At 39.2% G+C, this 27,056-nt stretch overlaps 1 protein-coding gene across 3 annotated transcripts in view; it reads right to left on the bottom strand.

The window, feature by feature from the left end:
* The window catches only part of DNM3 (dynamin 3), a 169,478-nt gene that overhangs the window by 107,256 nt on the left and 35,166 nt on the right, over window positions 1–27,056 (bottom strand). For 2 of the 3 annotated variants that reach the window (XM_030953088.1, XM_030953090.1), the window contains exons 11-14: window positions 26,346–26,432; window positions 24,401–24,471; window positions 20,963–21,011; window positions 12,552–12,665 (exon numbers count right to left, since the gene is read on the bottom strand). In XM_030953088.1, the coding sequence (XP_030808948.1) occupies window positions 12,552–12,665; window positions 20,963–21,011; window positions 24,401–24,471; window positions 26,346–26,432 (321 nt within the window). Of the gene's footprint in view, window positions 1–12,551; window positions 12,666–18,085; window positions 18,104–20,962; window positions 21,012–24,400; window positions 24,472–26,345; window positions 26,433–27,056 lie in introns of all 3 variants that reach the window. The other variant, XM_030953087.1, reaches the window with a different exon arrangement.

Below are 27,056 nucleotides of genomic sequence, written 5' to 3'. Positions count from 1 at the left end.
TTTCTGCTGGTATGGAAAGAAGATCCCTGGAAGGCTGTCTTTCCTTGACAACATAATTTCTTGCTCTTGGTGACACATGCAGTAATTAATCTCTGACAGTTCCTCACTGGGGAAAATCTGACTGCTCTACTGAGGGTCCCACTCACAAAAATCACTCCTCAGTCTTTCCAAAATGTATTCTTGTATTCTTCTTCCACAAGGCAAGTGCCAAGTGGGAATACCATAAAAAAGCCAGTCCCTACACAGACAAGGAGCCCTCCTGGTTTACCCATGGCATGCTCTTTCTCCCTAATTACAGTTTTATTTTCAAAAGCCCTTGCCCACCAACTCACTCTCTCTGACACACTTATTGCTGGTTATAAGAAAGCGAAGCACACAGCACATTAAACCTCTCCAAACCTTTACCTCTGCTAACTAAACAAGAAACCCCAGCACTGCTTGGACACATGTTAGTCCCCTGCGACCCAAATGGGAGAGCTGGAGGATGTACATTCTGAAACAGACACTCAGTGCTTGGCCTGCCACCACCACAAAGGAGCCTGAAGCTTACTTTTCCTTTTTGTTGGACTCAGACTCCAATTCCAATTCCCTAGCATCCAAGTTTGTTGTATTCATTCTCCCTGAAGTGAGAGCTCTGCAACCTGCCCTGTGCACACCTCTAGGAGCTACGGCTCTGAGAATCTGCTGGCACCTAGGAAGAACCAAATCCTGCAGAACTTACTTAGGACACAAGAGCTCACAGAACACATTTATATTTACATACATTCCTGTGCAGGAAGCTGATGGAGATCTACCTCTCAAGACACTGATATTTGTCTCAGAATTCCAGGCAGAAAAAGAACTGCTGGCACCAACTGCGTCCAGTGCATATCCAGACCCAGACGCAATCACCTCCAAGTTTGACTTGAGAAGAGCTAACTTGTTCTGTCAGATGTTGCGTTAGACCATGGGCTAAGGCAGATTTAAAAAAAAGAAAAAAAAGCCACACAACAAAATCAATCTAAGTACAACACTTCGATTCAGCAGAATGAGTAACAAAGAAAAAAAATTTACCGGAGAGCAAGGCTGGTTGCCTGTGGGGAGAATATCTTAAAATCTACGGTAAAGTCATAGTTGGCAAAATTCAATAGATCTGGTAAACATCAAAGATAAAATTCAGCAGAATAATTCCACCAAGCACCATTAAAAGAAAAATGGGACCAGCAGGGTTACCAGTGAAAAACAATGCCAGGCCTAATAGCACTGATCTACCAGAAGCAATTTATTATGACACCAGAAATAGCTATTTTCACAGTGGATGCTTGAAATGAAAACTTTAAAGCTTCTTTAAGTCTTGAGCTATAGCAAAGTATTCAACCAGCCAGCCAAAATAGCTGAAGGGAAATAGGAAGGCCACATGTGGAACTAATTACTCATGTAGAGGCTATGACAAAGAACATTTCTCCAGACTTTTCATGGGGGCTTCACTTTCAGGAAGTAACTCTAATTACTGTTCAAGTCTCGGCAGCCTGCATGCCGCTGACAGTTCCAAGAAAAAATGAACCTATTTGCCCTTTTCTTGGTCTGAAATGCCAAAATAGAAAAGCGCAACTAGAGTCATTAAAAAGAAAGAAAATAAGCACTGGCTTATTACACTAGCTTCCTGAGCAGAATCCTTTTTATAAATTCTGTTTTTCAGCCTTCACAAAAGAGCAAATTCTGCATCTACATTAACTCGCTCTCTGTTGGCTGCAGTGAAACTGTACATCTTGACTTTTTACAGCTTTTCCATACTGGGGCCCACTTCCTGCCCAGTTGAAGAAAAAAATCTGGCCTGAAGATGAAATGACTGCTTAACATTACACTAAAACATCTGGTACCATTTTATACACAGACCCATGTCTGAGAGCAGGCAATTCTAGCGGTCTCACCAGCGGCACAGTGCATACCCAAACCTCCCCAGGGTGACATCATCCCATATATGGACTCTCAGGCCCAGCCCTCCCCCTTTTCCTGGTCCTAAATTCATTGCCAGATCCCCAGTCTGCTGCAAATGTGCCACGTCAAGACTGGAAATCACAGCACTTCAGTGTGTTTCAGTGAGTGCTGCAGAGTGTGAGCGAGAGCCGAGCACAACCCGTGATGCAGGAAGGCAGTTTTTCCCCGAGACTAAAAGAGGATTTAAAATAAATAAATAGACGCGTCCGGAGATCCTGCTCCGTCGCCCCAGTGTTCAGACTACCTGTTCAGGACAATGCTGTTGTACAGTAGTCTGCACATTGGTTAGACTGGGCAAGGGAAAGCGGCGGCGTGGACTATTGGGGACGCAAGTTGCTCTTGCCAAGGAGAAGACACTCATTGCTCCTTTCAGATCTCATATCCAGTATTTTTCTTCACAGGTTTTGCACACTAGGGAATAAGAAACGCTAAGGGACACTGTGAAAAAGGAGGACTGCAGAATAAAGCGGGGAAGACATTCTGGTAAGGCCTGCTTTGGAAGAACACCTGGCCTATGACCTGGCGAACCTAGGTGACTCCCCTCCCCCCTTCCTCCAGTCATCACTGCAAGAAAGATGGAGCTCTGATGGTGCACTAAAAGCCATGCAAGAAATGAGAGAGGTATATTGCCTAGAGGTACACTGCCTAGAGAAGTGTACAGCAGTAAAGCTAAAGTCGGTCATTTCTTTTTTACTATTTTTTTTTAATTTAAAATAAAGCTTTATTCCCCAACAAACTAAAAAGGTAAATTTAATTTTTTTTTACTAGAAGCTTTCAGTATAAATATTTAAGAAGTATATATTTTTTTTTCTTAGGCTTGCTAGAAGTATGTATTCTGAATAGCTCCTGTTGTGATCTATGATCTGAAGATCAATTTTTTTAAAATTATTTTTGCTTAAAGTAATAAAATACTAGAAAAGAATGCATGAATAATATATTATTGTAAAATATATTATATCACCTCTGGGAAAACTGTACTTAGCTTTTTATATGCAGTTGAAACTTCTTTGCAAGTAACTTATGCTAGATGTGCTAATGAAAACTGGGAGGGAAACCATAGAAAAACTGACTACTCCATACTAGACTTCTGCCCTGTAGAATATAATATCTTTGATTGTCAGGAAAAATTACCTTTTAAAGTTCAGGATGTGATGGAAAATAAATCACTCAATAAATAAAAGGGAAGAAAGAGCTTTCCAACCCGATACCTGGCTGGATCTTGCATGGGAATGATCAGGACCGATCGATTGTTGCCGCTCTCATGTGCACTTTGAATTGCTGATAATTCTTCTACCATTCAAAATGATAAGTTACTTAGTCCTGAATCCCACTGATAAAAATGGAATTTGTAAACCAATGCAGAAGTTTGCTTTGGTGAATTTCCAGCTGTCCTGGTAGGGGAAAAAAACCCTGAGGCTGAATGAAATCCCCACGGACAAAATAATACAAAAAGTCTGGGCTGCAATTTGATACCAGCCGAACTCCAGAGTGAGCTCCCCTAAAGTTAACAGTAGTAACAAACTACTGCAACCGGAAAAAAATCCCACCTATATGGTGCTCCTTATTGCCGGGAAGGCTTGGAATAGCTGTACTGTAAAAAGAATTAGCATAAATATGCAGCCATTAGTATTGCAACCAGCCGACTTTGCAGAAGGTGTGCTGTATTTTAGACAGCCTTCATGCTATACTTTCTTTATTTAAAAAATCTGTATATTTGTATATTATGCTGACCTTTTCCATTGCTCCTTCAATAATCAATAGAGGAGCTTTTGGGGAGGACTGGTCATGTAGTGTTGGTGTAATGGTGCCTGGACTGGCTGCCTTAAAGCTTACAGAGGAAGGACTAACACTGTCATTTCCCTCTGCCTCCCAGCAAAACTTTTCTTTTGACCAAAAACCTCTTTTTTTAATGTATATATACACTTGTAAGTTATTCAGCCTCTCTTCGGTTCATTTTGCAGAAGATTATTTTTAGGATTAACTTAGTGGGGTTTAATCCATTATAGTATGAGTAGATGGAATTTTTGTTCTCATTCTGCTTTAAAGTGGAGTTACAACACACATATAATCGTGGTTATTAAGAGAAAATCTGAAGCAATAGGAAGAAATTAAAGGAATGGAACTAGAGTCAGACTGGCATTAATATTTCTCAATCTTTACGTATGATTGCTGTCTTAAGCATCACAAATCTGAAAACTTTTTCTTAGACTTTGCTTAAGCAGTAGAAAAATGTTTCCAAATCTCGTTAAGAAACTCGCTCAGTTTTGCTTTCAAGGGGAATATGATCATTTGCAAATTTTTTTTGTCTCTAATGCTTACTTGCAAAGCTATTTTTTGTTTTTTAATTCTGATCTAGAAATTAAGGAAGGAAATACTATTATCCAGGGAATAATAGGGTCTCCATGAAAATAGTTGCAGATAGCCTATGTTAACTTTTGCTAAATAAGCAAGGACGATGGAAACATATGGAACGAGTGTTTCTCTTATCTCTAGTCCACTATTTGCATTAATCTTTATTTTAAATGACCTTTCTGGGTTTAGGAAGTGATTCCCCTCCCATACACCCATGACTCTTCAAAGTTACATTTTTAGACTGTAAGGCTGAGATCGAGGAGGCCCCCTTGGCATGGGGCTTGGAAAGGAGGCGGGAGGGAAATGCAGAGTGCAAAGCAGCAGATATGGAAAGAAAGGCTGTATTGTTAGCAATGAATAAGGAAGTATATCGACCTCAGCTCAGTAATCAAAACATTTTCAAAGTGAATTAAATGATTCTGCGGTTCTTAAAACACTGCCGGTTTAGTTGAAACAATTTCTAGTTGATCATAGTCACAGAGAAGAGATTTCAATAGTTATAAAACAAGATGCTTTAAACAGGCATGTCAACAAACACAAACAGGCTGCATATAAATATTTCAAAAGGAAAAAAAAAAACAAAAAACAAAATACCACCAAATATTACTTTTTGTAATGAATAAAAAAAAGAAATTAGCAGGACCCAATGCATACTAATCATGGCGAGAGTTCTCTAAAGCCAGGACAATACCAATGCTTAAGCCTGTTGTATGAACTGATACATATTACCATAAAATGCACATTGAAGCCAGTAGGAGGATTTAAAATAGGTGAGTGTTTCAATACAATAGACTTCCTTTCATCTTTAGGGAGCGTATTTTATTTAAGTGCACTAAAAAAAAAATTAAATAGGGAAGAGGAAGAAAATATTTCAAACCTTTTCTAACTATTCCTTTAATGTTAAAAATCAAAGGAAAAGAGAGAGAAGGGTGGGGGAAAGACAGCTAACTTTACAGCAATAAATATAGATCAAATAAGTATCCAAATGTGAAAAAAACTAGTTACTTTTTTAAAAGCCCATGTCATTTGCCATCTTTCTGCCTTGTCATTAAGCTGCATGCTGTCTCCTGTATGAGCCTTGCCAGTGCTATTTAGTGCATCTGTATTTTCAGAGCATGAAGACACTGCCACCCGCCCCACGCTCCTTGCCCCCCTTCCTGTACTATCACTGTGCCTCCAGACCACACAAGTATCATTTCTAGATGGAAATATTATAACCAAAATAGCAAAATACCTGCATAAAAATTCCAGGCTTCGACACAGAATGCTCATCATAAACTTTCAATCAAAATCTGTTAAGCAGATTCGAAAATGAAAAGCCCTAAACTTTAATGTGTTGGGTTTTTTAAATAAGATATTTAATCAAGAGCACAACTTTACTTTTACTTGTAAAAGGCTTTGTTTCCTGAACTGTACTTTATTTAGGGGAAAAAAAAAATCTTAATTGAAATACTATTAAGGGTCAGGTTTAAACCTACAAAAAGACAGGAAATGCCAGAGTTAAGAATGAAACTTTCCTGAATTATTCTACTGTAGTCCTGTACTGCATTTTACACAGCATTGCAAAGCAGTATCTAAAAATAACAACCTTCCCTTAAATAAAGAGTCCTGATTACTACTGGAGGGAATTCATATTTCAATTCAGTTTCCAAGGTACCAATATTTAAAGTCAGGTCCTTAACATAAGTTTCTGTAAATATAGTATTGGCAATCATGAAATTATGAATTTTTTTTTGTTGTTATGAGTATTCTAAAATATTCTCAAGTTTTTTACTGACTTAGTAGGTCAACCAGACACAGCACACAAAAATGTTAAGCCCTTTAAGCAAGTTAACTACAATTTCAAGGAATTTCAGGTTTTAACTAAAAATCAAGTGCAGATATTCATCTAGTCATGTCTAGCAGCACCCAGTGAATTAACTGAAGGGAAAACAAACTTGCCTCTGCCGAGATGTAAAGTTTTTGCTGATTCTTTGATGAATTCTCCTTGTGTACAGTTATTAGAAAGACGGCACAAAGTTTCCACTTACGATTTTCCTCCCAGTACAACCTCCCTGACAGTTTTTAACTGAAGACCTATTTTAAAAAATCCATACTTCTGCTGTTCCAATATTTTGTACTATAGGTTGCCAACAATTTTGACTGTACAATTCTGTTATTTCAAGAAGCATCCATAACACAAAGTCAGACCTAATTTTCTTCCAGATGAAAGATTTTTCATTTCTTTAGCAACTAAATGCAGGAGTTAAATCTGATTAAATCTATGAAACAATCAGTGTATTATATCTATTTTAAAAATACTTCTTCTTATTTTCCACTTCTGTTTTTCTTCAAAATGGTAAAGCAGGCAGGAAGAAATGGCAAGTTAAAGCATACCCTTAAAATTTTACTTTTAGCTATAAAAAATTAAGTAAGCATTTTATAAAGACAGAGTATTTAATGCATTGAAATTAATTTTTCATCTCTGAATTAGTTAGCCATTTTTTGTGGTTGATTCATTTATTTAAGACATCTTATTCCACCTTGTTAAGTTCAAGGAAAATTTCATTCATATAATTGATAAACTTAAATTGTATAGTCAATTTGTATATTAACAGAAACGCATATTATTCTTTACAGCAAAATTATTAGAGACAGAACACCTGAATAATTACATATTGACTTATTATTAGTTTAATATAAAACCTCAGCACTATCCCCACCTTTAATCTCTGGTAATTTATAATCAGTTTTCAGGCTGGATTTAAAATTGTATTCTGAATGGGGTATGTTTGAGAAGGGTTTGAAAACACAACTTTGTTGCTTACCTATGGTGGCACTAGCGAGCAACAGAGATTCAAGAACACCATTACAAACCAGAAACATTTAATCTGTAGAGAAAATTAATACAATTATTCTTTTCCCCCTTTAAGGTTCCAGTGGGTTTTATATCTTCTGAAACAAAACCCCAGAAATGTTGTAAATGTCACTGTGAAGTTGGATTACAGTCACTGTGTGTAGGGACAGGGTATAGAGAAAATTCAGCAAAGCAGCACATCTCATGATGTGAAATAATGCTATTTGCATGCTTTTGATTTCTACTATAGTCTGTATTTGACTGAAAAAAACTTACTGAAGTTTTAAGAAGTTAATTTATTTTGTCAGAAAGTACAGATTTTGAGACAAAGCAAAATTTAAATAACATGCAAACCAAAATACTAAAAGGAATATAATACATGTACAGCTATCACATATTAGCAAAATCGATCCAAAATGCAATCAGTTTTCTTTCCAGCACATTCCCTATAATGGGGTTAATGTGCAAGTTGCAGCCTCCATTTATACAGAAGGATTTTTATTTTTAACATCCCAGATTATTGTACTTATCTACTCCTAGAAAATATGCACTGTATAAACATATCCTTTATCTTGAACTTCAGTATTTCTGTGCTTCCATGAAGAGTAAAAACATCTGGTTAAATTACTATGTGTGAGTACAACGTGCAGGAAAAACCCTGCACGAATCGCATATAAAATAAACCACGGCTTCGGTTCTTTTTGCTTTTCCAAATGTTCAGCGTGAGCAGTCTGTTGAAATCGCATCCCTGATATGTGTCAGCACAATGATAACTCATGTACCAAGCTTCTTTTCTGAATAAAATCAAGTTCTGTTCTTGTTCAGCAGCTGCCAATGTTTTAAAGTTGAATTCTGTTATGTGTGTTCCCCCCACCAAACGCCCCCCAAAGTGGACTGGCACAAAGTGTTGCACAGCAGCGGCGATGGCTCCAAGGGACTGGCTGGACGGAGTTGTCATGTGTCTGCCTGTCTACACTTGCTGTGCAGAACATCCTCTCACCTGTACAGCAGGCACAGACAGGCAGTCGCATGACAACCCAGCCTGAGGGACAGCCGCCAGTGGGACCCCGCTCTGAGAGCCCAGAGCGTCTGCAGCACCAGCTCCAGCCAGGAGTCCTCTGGACCTCACACGGCCGCTCAGTCACCAAGCCCAGAGTCAAAGCAGCACTGCCTGTCAAGTACAATAAAACCCACTGCTGAAATTCTTACTGTGCTTCCTATAGTACTCTTTTCCTAGCTGTTCTCAGGAGCTCGCTAACAGTAAGTTGGATTTACCCGCGGCCCTGCGGCACCTCCGGATGTTCTGTCCTCCCGTTTGCTTCCCATGCATCGCTCGATTCCTGCTGTATAAAACTCCCTGACAGAAGCCAAGAGCAGCTTGCTGTGTGGCAAGCTCATTCTGTAATCACACACAATGTCAGACCTTAGAGGAACTTCTCCCTTTTCCACTCTCTCACCTCCTCCCTGATTTTTTAAGATCGCTCTCAAATCTCACATCATTTTACAACTGGGAACAAACTGTGAAATTATAATACAAACCGCATCCATCACTGGATGTTGACAATAATACCATTTACTATTGAAACAGAATGGAAACATTTTCTTTGGAAATAAGACTACGGGAGATTTTTTTCCCCATCAAAGTAAATTTCACATTTTTAGGAATTCTAATCCTAGAGTCCAGCTTGGCATCCTTTGCACAGCAGTAATGCCAGTGAAATCTCTGGATGCTTTACAAAGAATAATAAAATCACATTCCATGACCGTGTGCTGTAACAATGTTACACCACTTCACAAATGGCATCCATATCTTTACAGTGATGAGGTTTTTTATTCACAAGCTGGAATATCATTCCACATTCCCAAAGTCCATTTCATCCTAATGCAGGAGTGGCTAATTCACAAACTTCAGATTTGCAGGTTGACTCTCAAAGGAACCTTAGTTGCTGCTACTTAACAATACAGCAACAACAGAAAGCTAAAATGCTCAGATTTAATAATTGGTGTGTGTAGGTGTGCCTTGTAATGCTTCGGCTAGGATTACACAGAATACTCTATGAAATAAATCTGTATTTGTGAGGTCACAGAGTGTGGCTGATCTTGCACTTGTTTACAGCAGCCTCAAAGCCAGTACACAGCACTTTCCTTGCTTGGTTTTTAAGTAGAAAAGCACAAAGTCATGGTACTGGTCACACAGCAAAGTTACAAACAGAAGCAACTGCATGCAGGATCAGAAACTAATCCATGACAGTTCTCCCAGAACCAATACTGTAACTGCTCTAAGCACACTGTTCAAACACCAACCTGGCATTTCCAGAACTGCAGGTCTAAAAATGCATTCTTAGGCACAGAATCCATCTCATCAGGAATAAAATCCTGGTGTATGTTTGACAAAAAAAAACTGTGTGAAGAAACCAATAGTTTCTTTTCTAATATTGATATCATACAGGAAAATCTGAAATCTTTTGCCATAGCAACTCGCTTCTAAATACATTGAACTGTGGATTTATCACTTATAAAGCTGCACCTCACAAAGGAATTTACATCCTTCTAACAGCACTAGCGAGCCACCACTAGTGATTTTGATCTCAGAGCAAATTCCAGACTAAAAACCAGGCTCAGCTTACACTAGAGGGGGTTCACAGCCCTGGAGGCCCCAGCAGGCACTGAGCTTTGCAAAGCACATTGTCAGAGCTCTCTGGTACACAGCTGCTGCATCACTGGCTACAGGCACAGAGGGCACAAACTCCTGAGCATGGCAAGGGAGGCCAGGTGAGAGCTGACCCTGCACCTTCCCCAGCTGCCAGGGAAAGGCTCCAGGCCAGGGAAAGGCAGCCTGAACAGGGGCTGGGGGCTCTGAATCAGGGAAAGGCAGCCCGAGCAGGGCTGGGGGCTCTGAACCAGGGAAAGGCAGCCTGAGCAGGGGCTGGGGGCTCTGAATCAGGGAAAGGCAGCCCGAGCAGGGGCTGGGGGCTCTGAACCAGGGAAAGGCAGCCCGAGGAAGTGCTGGGGGCTCTGAACCAGGGAAAGGCAGCCTGAACAGGGCTGGGGGCTCTGAACCAGGGAAAGGCAGCCTGAGCAGGGCTGGGGGCTCTGAACTCCCCACGACCTTGCAGGGCACAGCCAGACACACAAACACAGGGATCACTTCTCACATCACCAGACTGCACATCTCACTGGGGGAAAACACCCCCACACAGCCACTCCAGCCAGCAGCTGAAGAGCCTGACTGATTTTTCAGTCCTACTGAGAAGGTCCAGTACAAAAAAAAAAACCCAACAAAAAAACCCCCAAAACCAAACCAAAACCAACCAACCAACCAACCAACCAACCACAAAAAATCATAACTTTTTAAACTCTTTTCCAAGACAGAATAATCAAATTATACAGCTAATCTGTATTTAAGGAGCAACTTCTTTCACCAGCAGAGCATGGAATAGTACTCTGCTATTATCCTGTGCAATTATTTTCTTACCACTCTAAGAAATCCCTAAGTGATCTCCCATGGCCAGAATTAACTACTGACATTTTCATGACTCTCAAAACAAAACTGTTTGGCAATTAAGAGACATTATCTTAAAATGTGCATATGGAAATCACACAGTGGCCATTTCTTTCTGAGTACATTCATGAGCTTCCCAGTTGACTCTCCTCAAAACTATTTCTTTTTAAAGTTGCACAGCACAAGATGGACCATTAGGATTTTCAGGAATTTTTATATTTCCCACTAAATAAAAATCAGATTTAAAAAAACAACACCAAAATTACCTAAAAATTTGCCACAGCTCATCTTGGATGCAACTCCAACTGCTTGAGACAAAACACAGCAGGTGTGTTAATTTTGCCACATTGCTTGTTTTAGTTACAGTTGCCTGTATGTTACCTAAGAAAGCTGGTTCTAGTAACTTCAAGGCAGATCACCAAAAACAACAATTTCAAATTATCAAATTCATAAAGTCACTTTTGCATTTTTTTCAAATTCTATTTCAGCAATCTGAGAGTAAAATTTCCCCTCTTGACACCTGTCCCTTGGCTCCTCCCCTCTGCCTGACATGCACTGGTTTTCCTGTTAAACTAATTTTGAATCCCTTTAAAACTTAAATAAAAGGGCAAGGGGCAAAATCCTCAAGATTAACCGAGTTTGTCCCTCTGCCTTAAGGTGTATCCTGAAATGGCTACAGAATGGGGGAAAAAATTTATTTCTGAGCACATTTCCCTCCCCCCAGCAGCATTACTGAAGGAGTTCCACGTGCTGGATTTGCAGCACTCTGCCTTATGCACTGCAGGCTCTCTCCCCAGGGCTTCCAGAGAATCCACTGCAGTGAAATACCATGGTAGTTTAAAGAGAATATGAATGTGCACAGTCCCCATCAACCTGTTTTTTTGGGATCAACCAGTGTTTTGATTATTACTTAGAATAAGATGAAAAGATTGAGTGATGCTTTAGAGCTCATTTAAAGCTTTCTCTTTACCTGTGCTTCTTCCATCCATTAAACTGGTTCACCCTAAAAATCAATAATTTCTTACTAAAAACACTTAATTTTGGAGGGGGGACAACCCAAATAGGAAATAATAGGGGTTTTTTTAAATGTAGCTGTATTTTTTCTACAAAAAACAACACAAACTGTAAAAAAACTCACAAAGGCTTTACCATAAATCTGATGGCACACATAATCCTGTTTTAACCTTCAAAATACTGCTGGAGTCTTGGATAAAATGTATCACTACACACACAGTTGAAAAAGTCATTAAATAGAACAGACAAGCTGCCTAACAATATAATCAAGTGAGCAATGAGGATGTCCTTCTCTTCATTTCCATATCACTCACCTCAGATTTACTGATCACCCAAGAAGGTGCATTTTTTGTCAAATTTGAAAATCCACACCAACCACAGAACTCTGCAGATGGGCTTTTCATCCTCTCAGAACACAACACCAGAGAACAGCTGTTTTCATTAAATCAACTGCTGTAGTTACTTTCAGAAGTAAATTTACCCAGACAACTTATGATCAACTTGCAGTAGATGTGCAAGAGCAACCAAAGCAAGGATAGGACAATAAGCAGAGTATTTCAAAACATCCTGAGATTTTTTTCCTTATTTAAAAAAATGTGTGGAAATCACAGGAAGAGAAGAAAAAGGTAAAACAAACAAAAATACTCCACACCACACCCTGTGTTTATTATCAGCATTTCAACAGAAGTCTTAGGCAGTCAGCATTCTCCATGAATCAAACCAGAAATTTAAAGAACACTAAAGCTAAAACCTTAAAACAATCTCAGTTCAAGTTTACACAAACTGATTAAACATTTCAAGTTGTTATCAGAACATTGTATTAATACTGGGGTTTTCCCCAATAGAAAAAAAAAGTTCTTCATTCCTTACCTCATCATCTTTATACCAGGACAAGCTCTCTGCAGTCAGGACAAACCAGTATTCCTTGGATCCTCCTTTCATGATGCCAATGTTGTTGATGGTGAGCCAGCCTTTCCGGATGACCTACGCAAGGTGCAGTCAGGTACAAGTTTAGTTCATTACTTACTTGACAGAGTTCTGCTGCTGCATTCTTTCTTTTAAATCAAGATTTGCTAAATGAAACACAAACAGGTGCATTTTTTCAGTCTCTGGGAAATTCAAGAGTTTTTGCAGCATTCCAAAAAAAACCAATAGTAATGAAGTGAGTATTACATTTTCAGTCTGAAGGTTGGAGAAAGAGAGAAGCCAAACTATGAGAATGTTGTACTTACAGCAAGTGTGAGTGTGACAAGGATCAGGTAAGCTTGAAGATATTTATTTGCTGTATATGAACTCATTCTGAAAGCCTACAGAATTAATCTCTGACTACACCGTTCTGGTCTAATTGTTAAAGTCATCTCTAAAGGTGGATACCAGGAAAAGCACCTAAATTCTGGTAAAGTGAGTAGCTTCTGACACAAACTGAGGATTTTCAGAAGTGGTTGTATGGAGTGACAAAGGGGAGAGGTCTTCTAAATTTAAGTTAAATTTAAGGCAAGAAGCTGTAAGGAGAGGCATGTGAGAGCCATTTTCTTCTCATAGGATAGAAGAGAAAATAAAAGAAGGGGAAAAACCTTAAGCAGCAATAAAAATCAGGGGGTAAAAAAGGTAAAGCAAAACTTTATAACATAGATACAAGCCAAAGATGAAAGAACAGATGTGAACATACCTATAAATACTAAGATCAGGAGGCTACAGCATGCACAGAGAAAGGGGGACAGCAGAAACCAAAGTGAAATGAGACAACTCCCCAGCAGAACAGTATAACCATGAAAACTCATTTACAGTTGAGATGGAAACTTTCAATTTTATTGGAACAGCCACTGCTTTCCAATATAAATGAGAAAACAAACATTCCTTCCTATCATGCTCTGAAACAAGACCACAGAACTCTCCTAATCACAGATGCAAGGAACCTCAGCTCTTCTCTTTCTCCCCACAGCAACACCCTTCACTTGCCAATGGAATACTGAGACAAAAAAGTGCTCAGAGAAGCCCTTCAGAACCTCTCAACAATCTCCCCAGGCACTGACTTGTGTGATCAAACATGAGTTTCCCCTCGTATTTAAAGAAATCTATGAGACCAACATTCCTCTCACAGGGCTTCACAAGACCTGTAACTCCAATACCAACAACTCACCAAAGAAGAACATGGCTCACCATCTATTCTTTGCCATCTATAGAAGTTTCAGAATCAGAATTCACTCCTATTTAGCCTGGATGTTCATGCAAGCTCCTAAAAAAAACCCGCTTTGGTTTTGCACAGGGTAAGGGACTGAATTCTATTTGATAACTAAACCAAAGAAGTTGCACCTGAAAAGCAGGAAATGGTATGGAAATGCACATAATCCAAGAGTATCAGTTTCATTTTAAGGAAGATAAATGTGTTTTCCTATTTACTACCAACGAGGCCAGCATTGTAAGAAATGTCCTGAAGATCCAAAAACAGGCTGCAAGTTTTCAGCCTGTAAGAAAATCTCTAAGAGAGATTGATTTTGTTCTGAAGCCACAGTAAGGGATGAGAGAGCAGGACATGATTACTGTAAAGAGTCTCAAGGGTATGGCACAAGCAGGTTGGATGGAATAACCTGTTCCACAAAGGTTTCTACAAAAGTGGGTCAGGACTTTTAATATTTGTGGGGTTTGAGGGGGAAACTTAAGTGGAGAGGGGCATCAGTGAGTGCAAACACACATGGAATGCTTGCCTAAGTGCAAGGGAAACATTGATAAGAACTTGATTACCCATCAAATCCTCATTTTATTTGCAATGTTTATCAAATTAAGTTTTTAACAGGAAACAAGTAACATGTATACACAGGCAGTGTACTGGCCTTCAGGCAGCTGCCACAGGACAAGTTGTGGAACCCAACTAATTCTATTTTTTCTTTCTGCACCGAACTATAAAAAATTAAAGAAAAAAAATAGGGAAAATCAACAAAATTAAGGTTCTGATTTCACTTGAACTGAGTTCTGCAGCAAGGTGAGCTATATTTGTGCAGCAGACTAAATCCTTCACAGCACATGTGCACATGTTCCCATGCTATAAAGAGCCTGGGAGAGAAGATGCTGTTGAACCACATTGTCTGCAATTGCAAATGTTTGCTCCATGTAAAGCTCATATCTACACACAGGAAGCCCAGGCAGCCTGGCCAGCATCTGGTTTGGAGAAAAATATTTTGGAGAAATATTTCAGGGAAGGTAAAAGATTTGAACACAGATGTCAGTGAAGATAAAGAGGTGGCTTCTAGAAGCTAACCAGGCAGGAACACCTAAGCAGCAGGTTCAAGAACCTTACAGGTGATGAGCACTTCAAAGGGAAGAGAAGGAGCACTCTCTGCTTATTCCATCCTCTCCCTCACCATTACCACAGGCTCTGTACAGCTTCATAGGAGTCCCATTTTCTCAATTCCACAAGAAGGCATTTGTGGTAGAGGTCTCAGAACAGATCAAGCCAACATGTTAAAAATTAAGCTATACAAACCACTTAAGAAGCACTGAAGGTTTCAATACTTCTAAGGTAGGAATTGAGTTATGGTCCAGTCCAACACATCTCCTCACAAATGTGCAACCATCATGGGGTGTGGACAGAAACAAGCTGACTTGCTAGGACAATCTCTGGTCACTGGTTCATAAAGGAAGGAATTTGCCAGTAGTTTCCTCAAAAATCCTGTGTGCTGAAGATTAGATCCAGCTGTCATTCCCCCACAACTCTGCAGAAGAGCAGGACATCAACCTACAGCAATATTTGGGTGTGTGCTTTTCATGTGAAATTTCTAGACCTGCTTATCTATACCTCTCTGGGGAAACAGAGTTTTGTGTTCTCTAAAATATCCTGGACTCTACAATAGGTCACAACAATCTAAAATACTAGGAAGCTGTTCCAGGGGCCACCAAGAGGGAGAAGATGAGCTTAGTGTGCTAAGCCTCATGTCCTTTTCATTGAATTTTCCCATTCCCCAGGCACATTCTGTTAACTCCAAAAAGCTACTCTTACAGAAGACTCAGCATCAGTGTTGGATGTAAAGGAGAGGGAGATGTTGAATCAAGGTGTAATGCAAGAAAAAGTGAGATAAGGAACCATAGTTTCACTTTCCAGAGAAGCTGAATGACACCTTAGACTCTGGCTAAATTCTCAAAAAACAAAAAAAAACCAAACCCTCAAGCCATATTTTAGAAGTGTTCTTCCACAGGCAATAATATGGTAAGATTTTCAAAGAGACTTTTGAAGTTCAAAAAACTAGGAAGGAGAGTTATTATTTTGAAGTTTTTTTAATTGTTCTGTTAGCTATGTTTTATAGCACTTCAGCTTGAAAAATGAAAGCACTGTGTTTCATTATAGCTCTTTTTCTCATTGGGTTGTATCTGAGAGATCCACTTCACTCTTTTCTATCCTATTTCTAAATGTCATTCTGTGCAGAGCGGATGTTAGTGACATAAGTTATGAACCTCAGGAAGGTGAAAAACACGGGCACAGCCAGAAGCTACTGGAGACAATATTCTGAGAGGCAGCTGGACTCCATGCACAGGATGAACAAGAGATGACACAGTTCCTTCCTTCAGGATCCTGATACCTAATCTGGGTGACTGAAAAATGAAACTCAGAGCCCCTGAATGCACACGAACAAGCCAGAAGGAAATCACTCTCATAGTTCAGCTACACAAAACCCAAATCATATTTGTTGTTCTTACCCTCCACCACTTCGTGGATAAACAGGAAAGCAGGATTTGACACAATAAGCACATTTTATGTGTTGCTGCATGACTTTAATTGCATTAAATCAAATAAGGCAATTGTAAAAGAAATATATTGAAAGAAATGGGACACTTTCCAATTCTCTAAAGAAGTATTTGAAGGATGACTTCACTATAGGTGTAGATATATGAAATTGGGCAGAGAGAAACACAAGAGTGAGAATCATGAGACTGGACACTCCCAAAAGAACACAAGCAGCAGTAATTGCTAATGTAACACCATTAAAGTTGTGTTGTGTAACTCCACTGAAATAATTGTGAGCACAGAACACAACTCCCAGCACCACTCCATCTTCCAACCACTGTCATTACAACATGTGCTACTGAACAGTAAGCACATTGAGAGAATAAAAACTACAAAAACTACTCAGGGAGGCATCCTTAGAAGCTGTTGGTTCTTTGGATTCAGTCATGAAGATCCTCACACTACAGAAGCTGGAACATATTAAGAGGGGAAACCTGCTACAGTATTTCACTGTCATCTGCCAAATGTCCCAGCATAAACTGCTCAGACCTGCTCTGATACGGAACACAACCAAGATCTTGTGACATTGCTTCCCTACAAATCACTGCACAATGTATTACATAACTTCAAACTTGTGACAGAGGCTGAAGTCCTAAAAACATGTCTGCTTTAAAGAAAAATTTAGTCTTTACTGGAGCAAAGCTGTCAGGGGTAAAAAAACTGAAATATACTTCCAAATATAGTTAAACAAAGATTGAGGTAAGTCAAACATGAAGGGATATTAACCTAAAAAATAAATAAAGGCCATTTAGAACAGCAATACTCCTCTAGACTTGATAAAGTGAAAACTCCAAACCAACAGGTTTCATGCTGCTGAATTTTTAAATGTTTTTGAATGTGTTAGCTCATGGGCACCACCTCTTTCATAGAAATACTGACATTTCTTAACAGAACAGCTTTGCCATGATTTTTCATAACCACCTCACTGACTATGGCACAAGTCTCCATTTCCATCTGGTTGATTAAAAAAATTCTACAAGCATTTATTTCCTGGGTCATGCAAGATAATAGGATTTAAGTATATCTGAAGAAAAGAAACAGCAAAGTATGCTACAAAGCAGGATTAAAAGAAAAGAAAAAAAAAAGGGGGTTACAAGGGGAAAAGTTACTTATTAGGACTATAGCTCAAGCTAGCTGATAGGGTCTGAATGCTACTTGTGTCCAGAAGAAATTAATCAGAAAATTAATCAGATTGTTGGTGTAACACTGAAGAGAGGCAGGTCAAACAAACCCCTCAGACCTAAACCTCCACATCACATGGACAGTGCCTTGAAACCCAGAGTTCACATGAAGCCCCTTCTCCAGTTACAGGGCTACCTCAAGCACAGCAGCAGAATTTGCCACAGAAGGACAGAATCTCATATAAATTATATATAATCCTCTATAATTTCAGTGTCTTGCATTCCCAAACACACCAATTGGGCTCATATAGCAATGACACCTTCATCTTTAAAGTTTTATCATGAAGGGAGCTTAAAACATTGAATTTTAGTCACCAGAACGAATCTGAGCACACAGCACACACAATTAAGAGTGGGTCAGCTTTCAGGAGCCAAGCCTTGCTGGTGTGCTGTGTAAAACCAAGCATTGCACAGAGTACTCCAAGCAAATGAGAAGACAGACTAACCTGTGGCTTAAAAAGAAACTTTGTGGAGTCAGGTCAAAACCTCAGGCGGTAGCAAAGAAAAGACAAACAAAAAAAAGGCCAAAGATTAAGTGTGAGAGGATAAATTAGTAGTAGAGGAAAAAGGAGAAAACCATGCTAAGAGGAATTTGCATTTGGAATATTGTCCAAAAATAAGGTGTTGCTGTGCTCATCTTATTTCCAAGATACACAGAAATAGTTAATAGTTATCTGCATCATTCCAGCCCAAGGCAAGCTACTAAAAAAGAACAGCAAATTATTGCAAATGAGCATCCCACTATTTTGGGAAAATTCAGTGACCTTGATCTCCCCAAGGGGTGCAATTCAACTGCTGCTAAAGTCAGTGATGCCTTTTGCCATAACTGAACATAAATTTACTTTAAAACAACAACTAATAGAATTTGATGATGGCAACAAACTGAAAAAATGTACATTTTTATCACAGATATTGTCAAAGAATACACACAACACAAATTTATTTCTCACACCTTACCATCACTGAACCAATAGTAACTTGTTATAAAATTAACTGCAGTTTAGACAATTAATTCTAATTAGTAATATTAAAGACATTCACATATTTATTTACTCATGAAGTGGAAGGGTTAGAAAAGAGTCTGTCCGTGATATATTGATCCTCCTGGTGCTATAAAGAGAATGTTAAAAAGGTTTTAAATATTTTCATTCATAAAACTCATTTTTCTATCCAAAGTAATTCCTTGACATAAACAAACCACCAAGAACAGTACCTGTATCCATAAACAGCATGTTCATTTACACCAGAGCTAATGTTTCCTTTGGGTTACCAGAAACTTATTTGCCCACCTTACAAAGAGAGGTTTACTATGAATAGAGGCACTCACATCAGATAAAAACTGCTTTCCAGTTATATAATAAAATAAACACCAATTAGTCATTTTAGTTTGAGAAACTTGTTAAAGTACAAAAATATTAATTTGATGCAAAGTCTTCTACAACATTTTAAGTTATACTAGCTCAGACTGGTAACAGCAGGTTAGTAGCAGTTAAGTGATGAACTGCAATTACACTTTGTTGAGGTAGAGTTACAGACAAGACAGCTTAACATTAAATAGTTCAGCAGCAAGTATTTGACAAACCAATGAGTTAGAGACAAATTTTGCCCTCTGAGAAGCTAAATGAAAAAGCAACAATAAAGCTTACAGAACTTAGCTCGTACAATTTGCCTTGAAGGCGGTAGATTGGTTCCCTGAAATAGCAAATTGCAAAAATGAAGTTTTATTTCAGAAACATTCTCTCATTCTTTTCAACTCCAAACAATCAACTTACAAACATCTGTTTATTATCTCTACAATAAAAGGTTCAGCAAAGTCCTTAATACAACAAGTAACCAAGTTTCAACATTGAATTTAAAATGCCAAGCTTTTTCTTCACTTCTTTAGAGAGAAAACATTCACTCAATTAAAAAATCATTCATTTTATTTGTGTATTTTTGAAGAGCCAGATAATTGGTTGCTTTTCCTTTTATGGGACACTCCAAAGTGATGACAGTCCTTGTGTTTGACACATGTTCCAGCACAGCTAGATAAGAAGGAAATCTCTCCTCAGAGGGGAGAGGCTGCTCTTTGAAGCCATTGCAGTGTTTAGACCTTTCAGGGTTTTTTTTTTCATTTTAATCCAAACCATATATTATATCAAAAATGCCACTCATGCTGGTCAGGCTGTGGGGAACCATCGCATCCAAGAAGTTGCTGGATTATTTTAAGAAATATCCTGAAAATAACTAGCAATTTCTTGGTGAGAGGAAGAGATGGAATTTCTAGCTCCAAAAAGATGACTAGAACTCTTGCCAAGAACTCTTGTCTACAACAGCAGCAGAATAGGAGACTTTCTGAAATTTCAGGTTCATCGCTTGGATCTAAACTTAGCTGTCACATTTGAAAACTTTGATCAGGTGGTGAAACCTCCTGAGCATTGTTTGACCAAATTGCATGTGAAAACATCAGGAAAATATTCAATACTGGTAATTAAACAAAATTTCATTGTCTTATTTTTACTACTATTTTTTATTTCATTCTCAAGTATGTACTAGTTCCATAACAATTTTTTTTCAGTTTAAGACTTTGCAAAAACCTCAAAGTGAGCAGAAACTCTCCAAATGGTAGCATTTTGCTTATTTTCATCTCATATTAAGAAGAGGACTGATCCTGCCAAGTACTGAGAACCCCTGACCCACACAAAAGCAGAGAGGGAAGGCAGGCTCAGGAGCACCAAGCACCTTGCAGAATCAATCCCATATTCTTACATGACAAAAAGAAACAAACTATTTCATTAATGAATCTCAGTGTAGACACTAATTAATCTGAGAGCATCAACCACTTATTCTTTGTTTCTTTTGAGAAAGGCCCATGGTACATAGGCAGCTGAAAGGTTTCAGAAGAGGTAAAGGCAAATCCACATTTGCTTGCTGACTTGCCCTTCACTGCAGTTCAGCTGTGAACACATCAGGAGTAGCAAAACACACAAAGCACACGCAGGCAAGTACTCACCAGCATTTGGGATTCTGAAATTCACAAGTTTGCAGTTAATGACAAAACACCGATGTGTAACATGAGGATTCAAGGCACTGAACAGCATGGGAGGGAAGACACTCACCAGCAGTGCAAGCAGCAGCAGAAATGCTAAACAGCAAATGATGATAACAATGGAAGTCAGGTGGCTTTGAAAAGTTCAGCAAAACAAGGCAATGAGGACACATTTATGTATGTTTGAAGCAAACAAAGGTAAATGATAGACTTAAAACAGAAAATGCAGCCAAGAAAACCAAACAGCTTGGATTAACTTGCACATGCCATTATCCATTCTCTGTTAGGTGCCTACCTGATTTCCCACTGCACTTTTGTTAACCTGACTGCTTCTTTGTTGGGCACTAAGGGAAGCAGAGGAAAAGAGTTATGCTGAGGAAACTTGAACTAAGCCAGTTCCTGAGCAATCATTTTAGCAGTAATAGTTACTTTTGATCCTAGCAGAGAAAGCTAGATTAACACAGCAAAAGAAACACAGGAAAATCGTTGCATATATGTGCATATTTCAACTGTATTTCTACCTGATGATATTTCCTGCTAAGGACAGAAGGGACATGCACAGCAGTCAGCTCCTACCAATCATCCCCTTTGCAACAACATCCTTCTTGCATTGGTAAAGGTTACTAAAAGCACAGAGAAATTATGGCTCATGTGGGTAACTTTGGAAACATTAGCCTCTATAAATATTCAGAAGAGACAAAAAGCAAGCCATTTCTGTTATTTAGAGCAGTACAACAAAATCCTCCCCTGCTGGAGGCTCCTTAATAGCTTTGTCTTGACAGTTTGTTTTGGATATTATTCTAATATTTATTGAGGGCGTAAATATAACCAATGGATGAAGCCTTCATAAAGCTGGTTCAAAGTTGAAATCTTGTAAGAATAGAGCACATTTAAAACTAAACCATATTTAAAATATTTTGCTCAATTCTTTAACTTTGGTAATCCCAGTTCCTGAAACAAAACACACTCCTGTCTCAAAACCAAACAAGTTGCCATTCATTCTAAAAGCATTTGCATTATGTGGCAGCTTGTGTTAGGCCACAAAATTAAAATATTGCTGCAAAGAAGGAGAAAAGCGTTCCAAGAGCAGGCTTTGGCTACTCAGCCACCAGCCCTTCACTGGTGACAGGAAGTTTTGTTTGGATTAGATTATACCATTTCACCAGGCACTGATTCACTGAGGACAGAAGCATCCACATGCCAGCAGCTCCAAAGGCTGCTCTGACAGAGAAAGGCAGAGGTGTGCTTGCATCAGAGTCTGTGGCCAATCCTGCTGTTTGGTGCACACCTGCTGCTCCAAGAATTGATGAAGCACCCAACTCAACCCTAGTCCAAATTCTGATCCTGTCCTTTGGACCACACCATCAAACCAGCAGTCCACATGCTGTCTGGGAGATCCACGAGGATATTGATTCTTTGTGCCTACTCACTGTGTTTAGCTTGACAATCCTGATCCTTTTGACCAAACAACACTGCATGTCCTTGGTGCAACTTCTAAGTTTTATTTTTTTCTTAATTTTATCATCTTAGAAAAGTTAATTATACCATTAACATCATATTAAGAAACCCATGCCTTTTAGAAATAGCCCAGCAATTGGTCCTTTATTTAATGTTCTAAACACAAATTACCCTTTCATGCAGATTGAAGCATGTAGCTGTTCTTGAGTTATACCAGCTGGAAACAAACTCAAGCCCAGAATTTTGCCATTTGTTCTGCCAAACAAGACAAACATTAATATTCTAAGATTTTGCCATTTTATAACTATGTAAATTTGTTCTATACACTGTCCTTGTTAAATCCCTCTCAAGACAATTCCATTGCACTGTACCTGCCTCAGGTCCTGCAGTGCTGCAGAGTAGTTTGTAATATCTTGTGCTCTCATTCTTATGGTTCACAGGACTTACACTGTTACTGCAGCTGCATGAGACAAAGGGCTAGAAGGCTCAGCAGGGGAAAGGAAACACCAGGGAATCTGGGGAATCTGTAGTCCAGGATGTTTGGATACTGCAGAAGCCCCTGTGCTGCACAACTTGTTTCATTTTCCAGCTCTAACATAACTGCTGTAACAATTATACACTTATAGTTTCAAATTAGTATTTTCCTCCATTTGTCTCATTAGTGAATATATTTTAAATTCTTCTTTGCTATCCAATTTTTCTCTTTTAATTGAGCAGAAGTCAACAAGGCTACTTTCCTTCCCATCTGTTCCAACCTAGAGAAACCCTTGCTTAAACTTACCAGTGAACTTAAGCCAAGAGTCACTTGTCATCTGCTTATGCCCCATACACAGCACTTGGGGATTTCCAGATCTCAGCTGGCAAAAGAGGAAGCAGCTTTCCCAAGAAATTGAACTTGGGAATTGTAAAGACACAGCAGCAAGGACCATGGAGGCTGCAGGAGCAACACCCATGAGGGGAATTTTTCCAGGGGAGAAACATAATGCAATAGGTACAGATACACCTGGAACTCCAGAATCCAGTACTATAAAATATGGAAAGTTTCAACTTGACACAAGGAAAAGTCTTTTCATAGTGAGGTGAGACAAGCATTGGAACAAGCTAGCATAGAAAGGCTGGAGAATCTCCAATTTTGGGAATCCTCCAGATCTGATTGGACAAAACCCTGAGAAGCCTGGTCTGAACTCAGCAGGACCCTCCTCTGAGCGGGAGGTGGGACTATGTGACTTCCCAAGGTCACAACACACACCATGAATATACATGGAGTGTTTTTAGCAGCCTTTTTCCTGTCAGAAAAGGATGAAGAGTAGTAAATAGCAGGCAGGTTTTTATCTTGACCTCTAGAAGGCCAGCCACCACTCCTACAACATCCTGTTATTTGTCAAGAGAACTGATAACAATATCTAGGACCCACAAACAATTCTAGAGAAAGTTGCTCAAACCAAACACAAACAGTGCCTGCCTTTGCTTTCTCCCCTCTCAGCTCACTGAGCTCCATGTTTTAAACCTTCAAGGCACACTGCCAAAGATGTGCACCTTCCTTCACAGAGCTAACTAGAATTGGCCACAGTCAAATACTACTGTGGTGCCCAAATTTGTTGCCAGCATCTCACACAACCCAAACCTGTTGTGAGTCCAATCACTATTATGGCAAATACAGCATGAATGTGTCTGAAGGAACATTAATTTTTCAAAGAGTGAAGACATCTTCTATGTTTTTACTAGTGTCAAAATGTTGGTATGAAGTCCCTGAGGCATAAATTGCTGGAAACTAAGGGAGAACATTCTGGAAAATATTCTCACAGCCTTTTCAATTAAGCAAGGAGAACGTCAAACCAGGCCCTGCAGGGCATTCTGCTACTATTATTCTCTGCAGCCAAACAGCAGGCACACTTAGAATTCAGTGACATCCATTATTCTGAGCAAAACTGCTTCACACAGAATCACAGCTCCCAAAGTATGCATTAATAACAATGTGGAAAGACCACCAATATCCATTTCTGTGTCCTGAAATGCGTGTGACTCCAGACTAAGACACAAGCTCCAGCTTCAGTGAAACCAGGCTTGTGAACTGGGTGAAGACTCCCCTGCAACTGGGACAGACTTCAACATTGTGGCTATTGAGAATGAGCATGGTCTTGCATGTATGGGACTCTGCAGCCTGGATCCTCACTGTCATACTTCAGGAATTGTGTTCTGAGCATAATAAAAAATGCCAAGCAAATAAACAAAAAAGCCTGGCAGAGTCTTTATAACAAATTTTCCATGTACTTACTTTGCAAAGCCAATGAAGTCTTCATGGTTGGTGTTGATATAAGAAACCTGGATATCAATGAGCAGCAGCATCTGTTATGGGAGACAGGAGAGCAAAACAGGATGGGTAAGGTGGAAGAGAGAGATTGAAGAAAAGGAAGGAAGAAAAAAACCAGAACTCTTGAGTCTCTGCATTACTGAATATTGTTTTCATAATTGTTCCAGCCAAAAGCAATATTTTCTAAATTCCACTGCTTCTGTTTCTGTGCTTATTTAATAAGTTAGACTACAGAAGTTCTATTCCTTCTTCCTACTTTTTCTCCTAACAGACCACATTTTTCACCTTCTTGGCCCTTGTCCATTCCATTAAGATCAATCATACACAGGCAGGGAGAACACATAGATTCCAGCTCTGCATTTTGCAAGTTAAGCAAATTCTGCCTATCTGGAGCATTCCAGCCAAGCCAGCAAGGAACCTAAACCTTAAACCTAAAATCCATATACTTCCACTTTATGTACCACACAAAGCAGTGATAAATAATCCAGTCCTGGCCTAGAAAATGTCCAGTCCAGCCATTCTATGTGCATATCTGGATTGAGAGATGGGCTATCAACAAAATAACAAAATGATTTGTGTATTTATCACTTGTCAGTCTTTCAGCAGCCCACAGAGAATTTCATTCGACCTTGACAATCTAACTCAGCAAAGAACTTGGTAAGATATCTGCAAAAAATTCCCTTCCACCCTCCAAGAGGATCTGGAATATGAAGGAGACTGCATTTCACCCCTGTCTTTTCAGACTTCCATTTACCAGAGGGAGCAAGGAAGGAACCTATTGTTACCAAATGGTGGCATTTCATCTCTTCAACCTTATTTCTGCACAGTTCCTCAAATACAGCATCACTCCCAAATTCGTCACAATTTCCAGAAGATATTAGAGGCCTCATTTAGACTCAATCCCCACTATGTTTGTGCTCCATCTCTTACCTCTAAAGGATAGCTGCTAACATCATAAATAATGATGTGAATGTGACAATAACCTATTTGGTCAATTTTTGGCATTTACAGAAAGCCCATATTTTGTTGCTTGTTCTGATAAATAGTCAGGTATGTGCATACAATGAAGAACAGGAAAATAAAACTCTATTTTAAACAACTTGTATTTTCTCCAAAATTTCGAGATAACAGTGTTCTGACTAGAACTCCCTGCAAGTACAAGCCCAGCTAATAATTTTTTGTTGAATTATTCTATGACTACATTTGCAGCACAGATTAAAGCAGCAGGATGTGCTGCACAGCTCCCTAACTTGCACAGGGACAGGCCTAGAGAGCCAGGAGTCCAGAACAGCTTAGGAGTTCTGCTGAGCTCTTCTTCCCCAAAGATTTCTATTGTCACACTCTGCACTCTCCAGACAATAATTCCAAATCCTTTCCATGTCATCTTAGATTTGCAGTTTCCTGGATTTGGAATGTTTGGCTAAGTGATGAATGCTTTAACCAAATTTCTCTGAATTTTAATTTGGTTTTTAGCTTTTTTTGAACTTGAAGGAAAGCTTCTCACTCCCTCTTGGGTCCCAGTACAATTGTTTGTGAGCCTCACTGTAATTAAGCTGAGGGGTGGGTGCATGGGATGGGTATGTTAAAAACACCTGGAAACAAAGCAGAAATAAGCTATTCCTGTGTGCATTTGTTTAATCAATACTGATTTCCCACAAAACAGCTCTAGTGGCCCAGCCAACAAGTTGGCACACTGGCACAGGAACAAGCCAACACTACTTAACCTTTCTGTAACAATTCTGGTGCTTGTTAAAGCTCAGTGGTAAAGAAGCAACTTTTCTTCCTCTCTAAAATGTGCAGCCTATTTGAAAAAAAATTAAATCTTTCACTGTCCTACTGCACTTTGGATGTAAGAGCTCTTCTCCCTCACACACTTCCCCAAACTGTCACATCTCCTATTTATTCTCACCTGGTCCTTGGTCTTCTCTTCTCTTTCACGAATGTAGCCAGCAACAATTCTTTCTGTTTCCTCACACAACCTTGGATATGTTGCCAACTGAAACAGAAAATTAATAGAAATTTACACCTGCAGAGGGGCTTCAGTGGAACACAAACAGGGGAGCCTCCAGCCTTCCTCTCTGGAAGAAAGCAAATATTATAAATGCTTGGGACTCAAAGTTAAGCACATTGCAAAGCAAGCATTACTTGCTGTTGTTCAGGGACAGGAGAGACCTAAACCTTTGGACTGTTGTTGTTCTTCTCCTCCAGGGAACACTGAGGAAAATACACTTTGGACATATGAAAAACAGTCTATCTGGGGTGAGGTTTCTCTCTCTTCTACTGGGCCTAATTCCAGAGTGGTGCTCTAAATGAGTTCCAAATTTCTTGTTTTTAAAGGCTCCACCTTGTGGCAACATCTTTACATAACAATACTGAAAAAAGCAAGATACAGTTGTACAGTTAATTTAAGTGACAAGTCTTACAGACTTTGACAAAGTGAAAAAAAACCCTGGAAACTCTGCTGAAAACATACCAGAGAATCTGCTTCTCTATGTTCTTTGTCTTTCGGGTTTTAAGAAATATCTCCTTTGATATAAAAAATTGGGGTTTTTTTCAGAAAAAAATGCAAGAGGATGTTTCTCAACAACCTCATCATAGCTGTGCTCACATCCCAGAATCC

Source organism: Camarhynchus parvulus, chromosome 8 (assembly GCF_901933205.1).
Source record: "Camarhynchus parvulus chromosome 8, STF_HiC, whole genome shotgun sequence".
NCBI classification, from domain to species: domain Eukaryota; kingdom Metazoa; phylum Chordata; class Aves; order Passeriformes; family Thraupidae; genus Camarhynchus; species Camarhynchus parvulus.
Note: the sequence above shows the minus strand (reverse complement) of the source record. Positions and strands in the feature narration are given on the sequence as shown.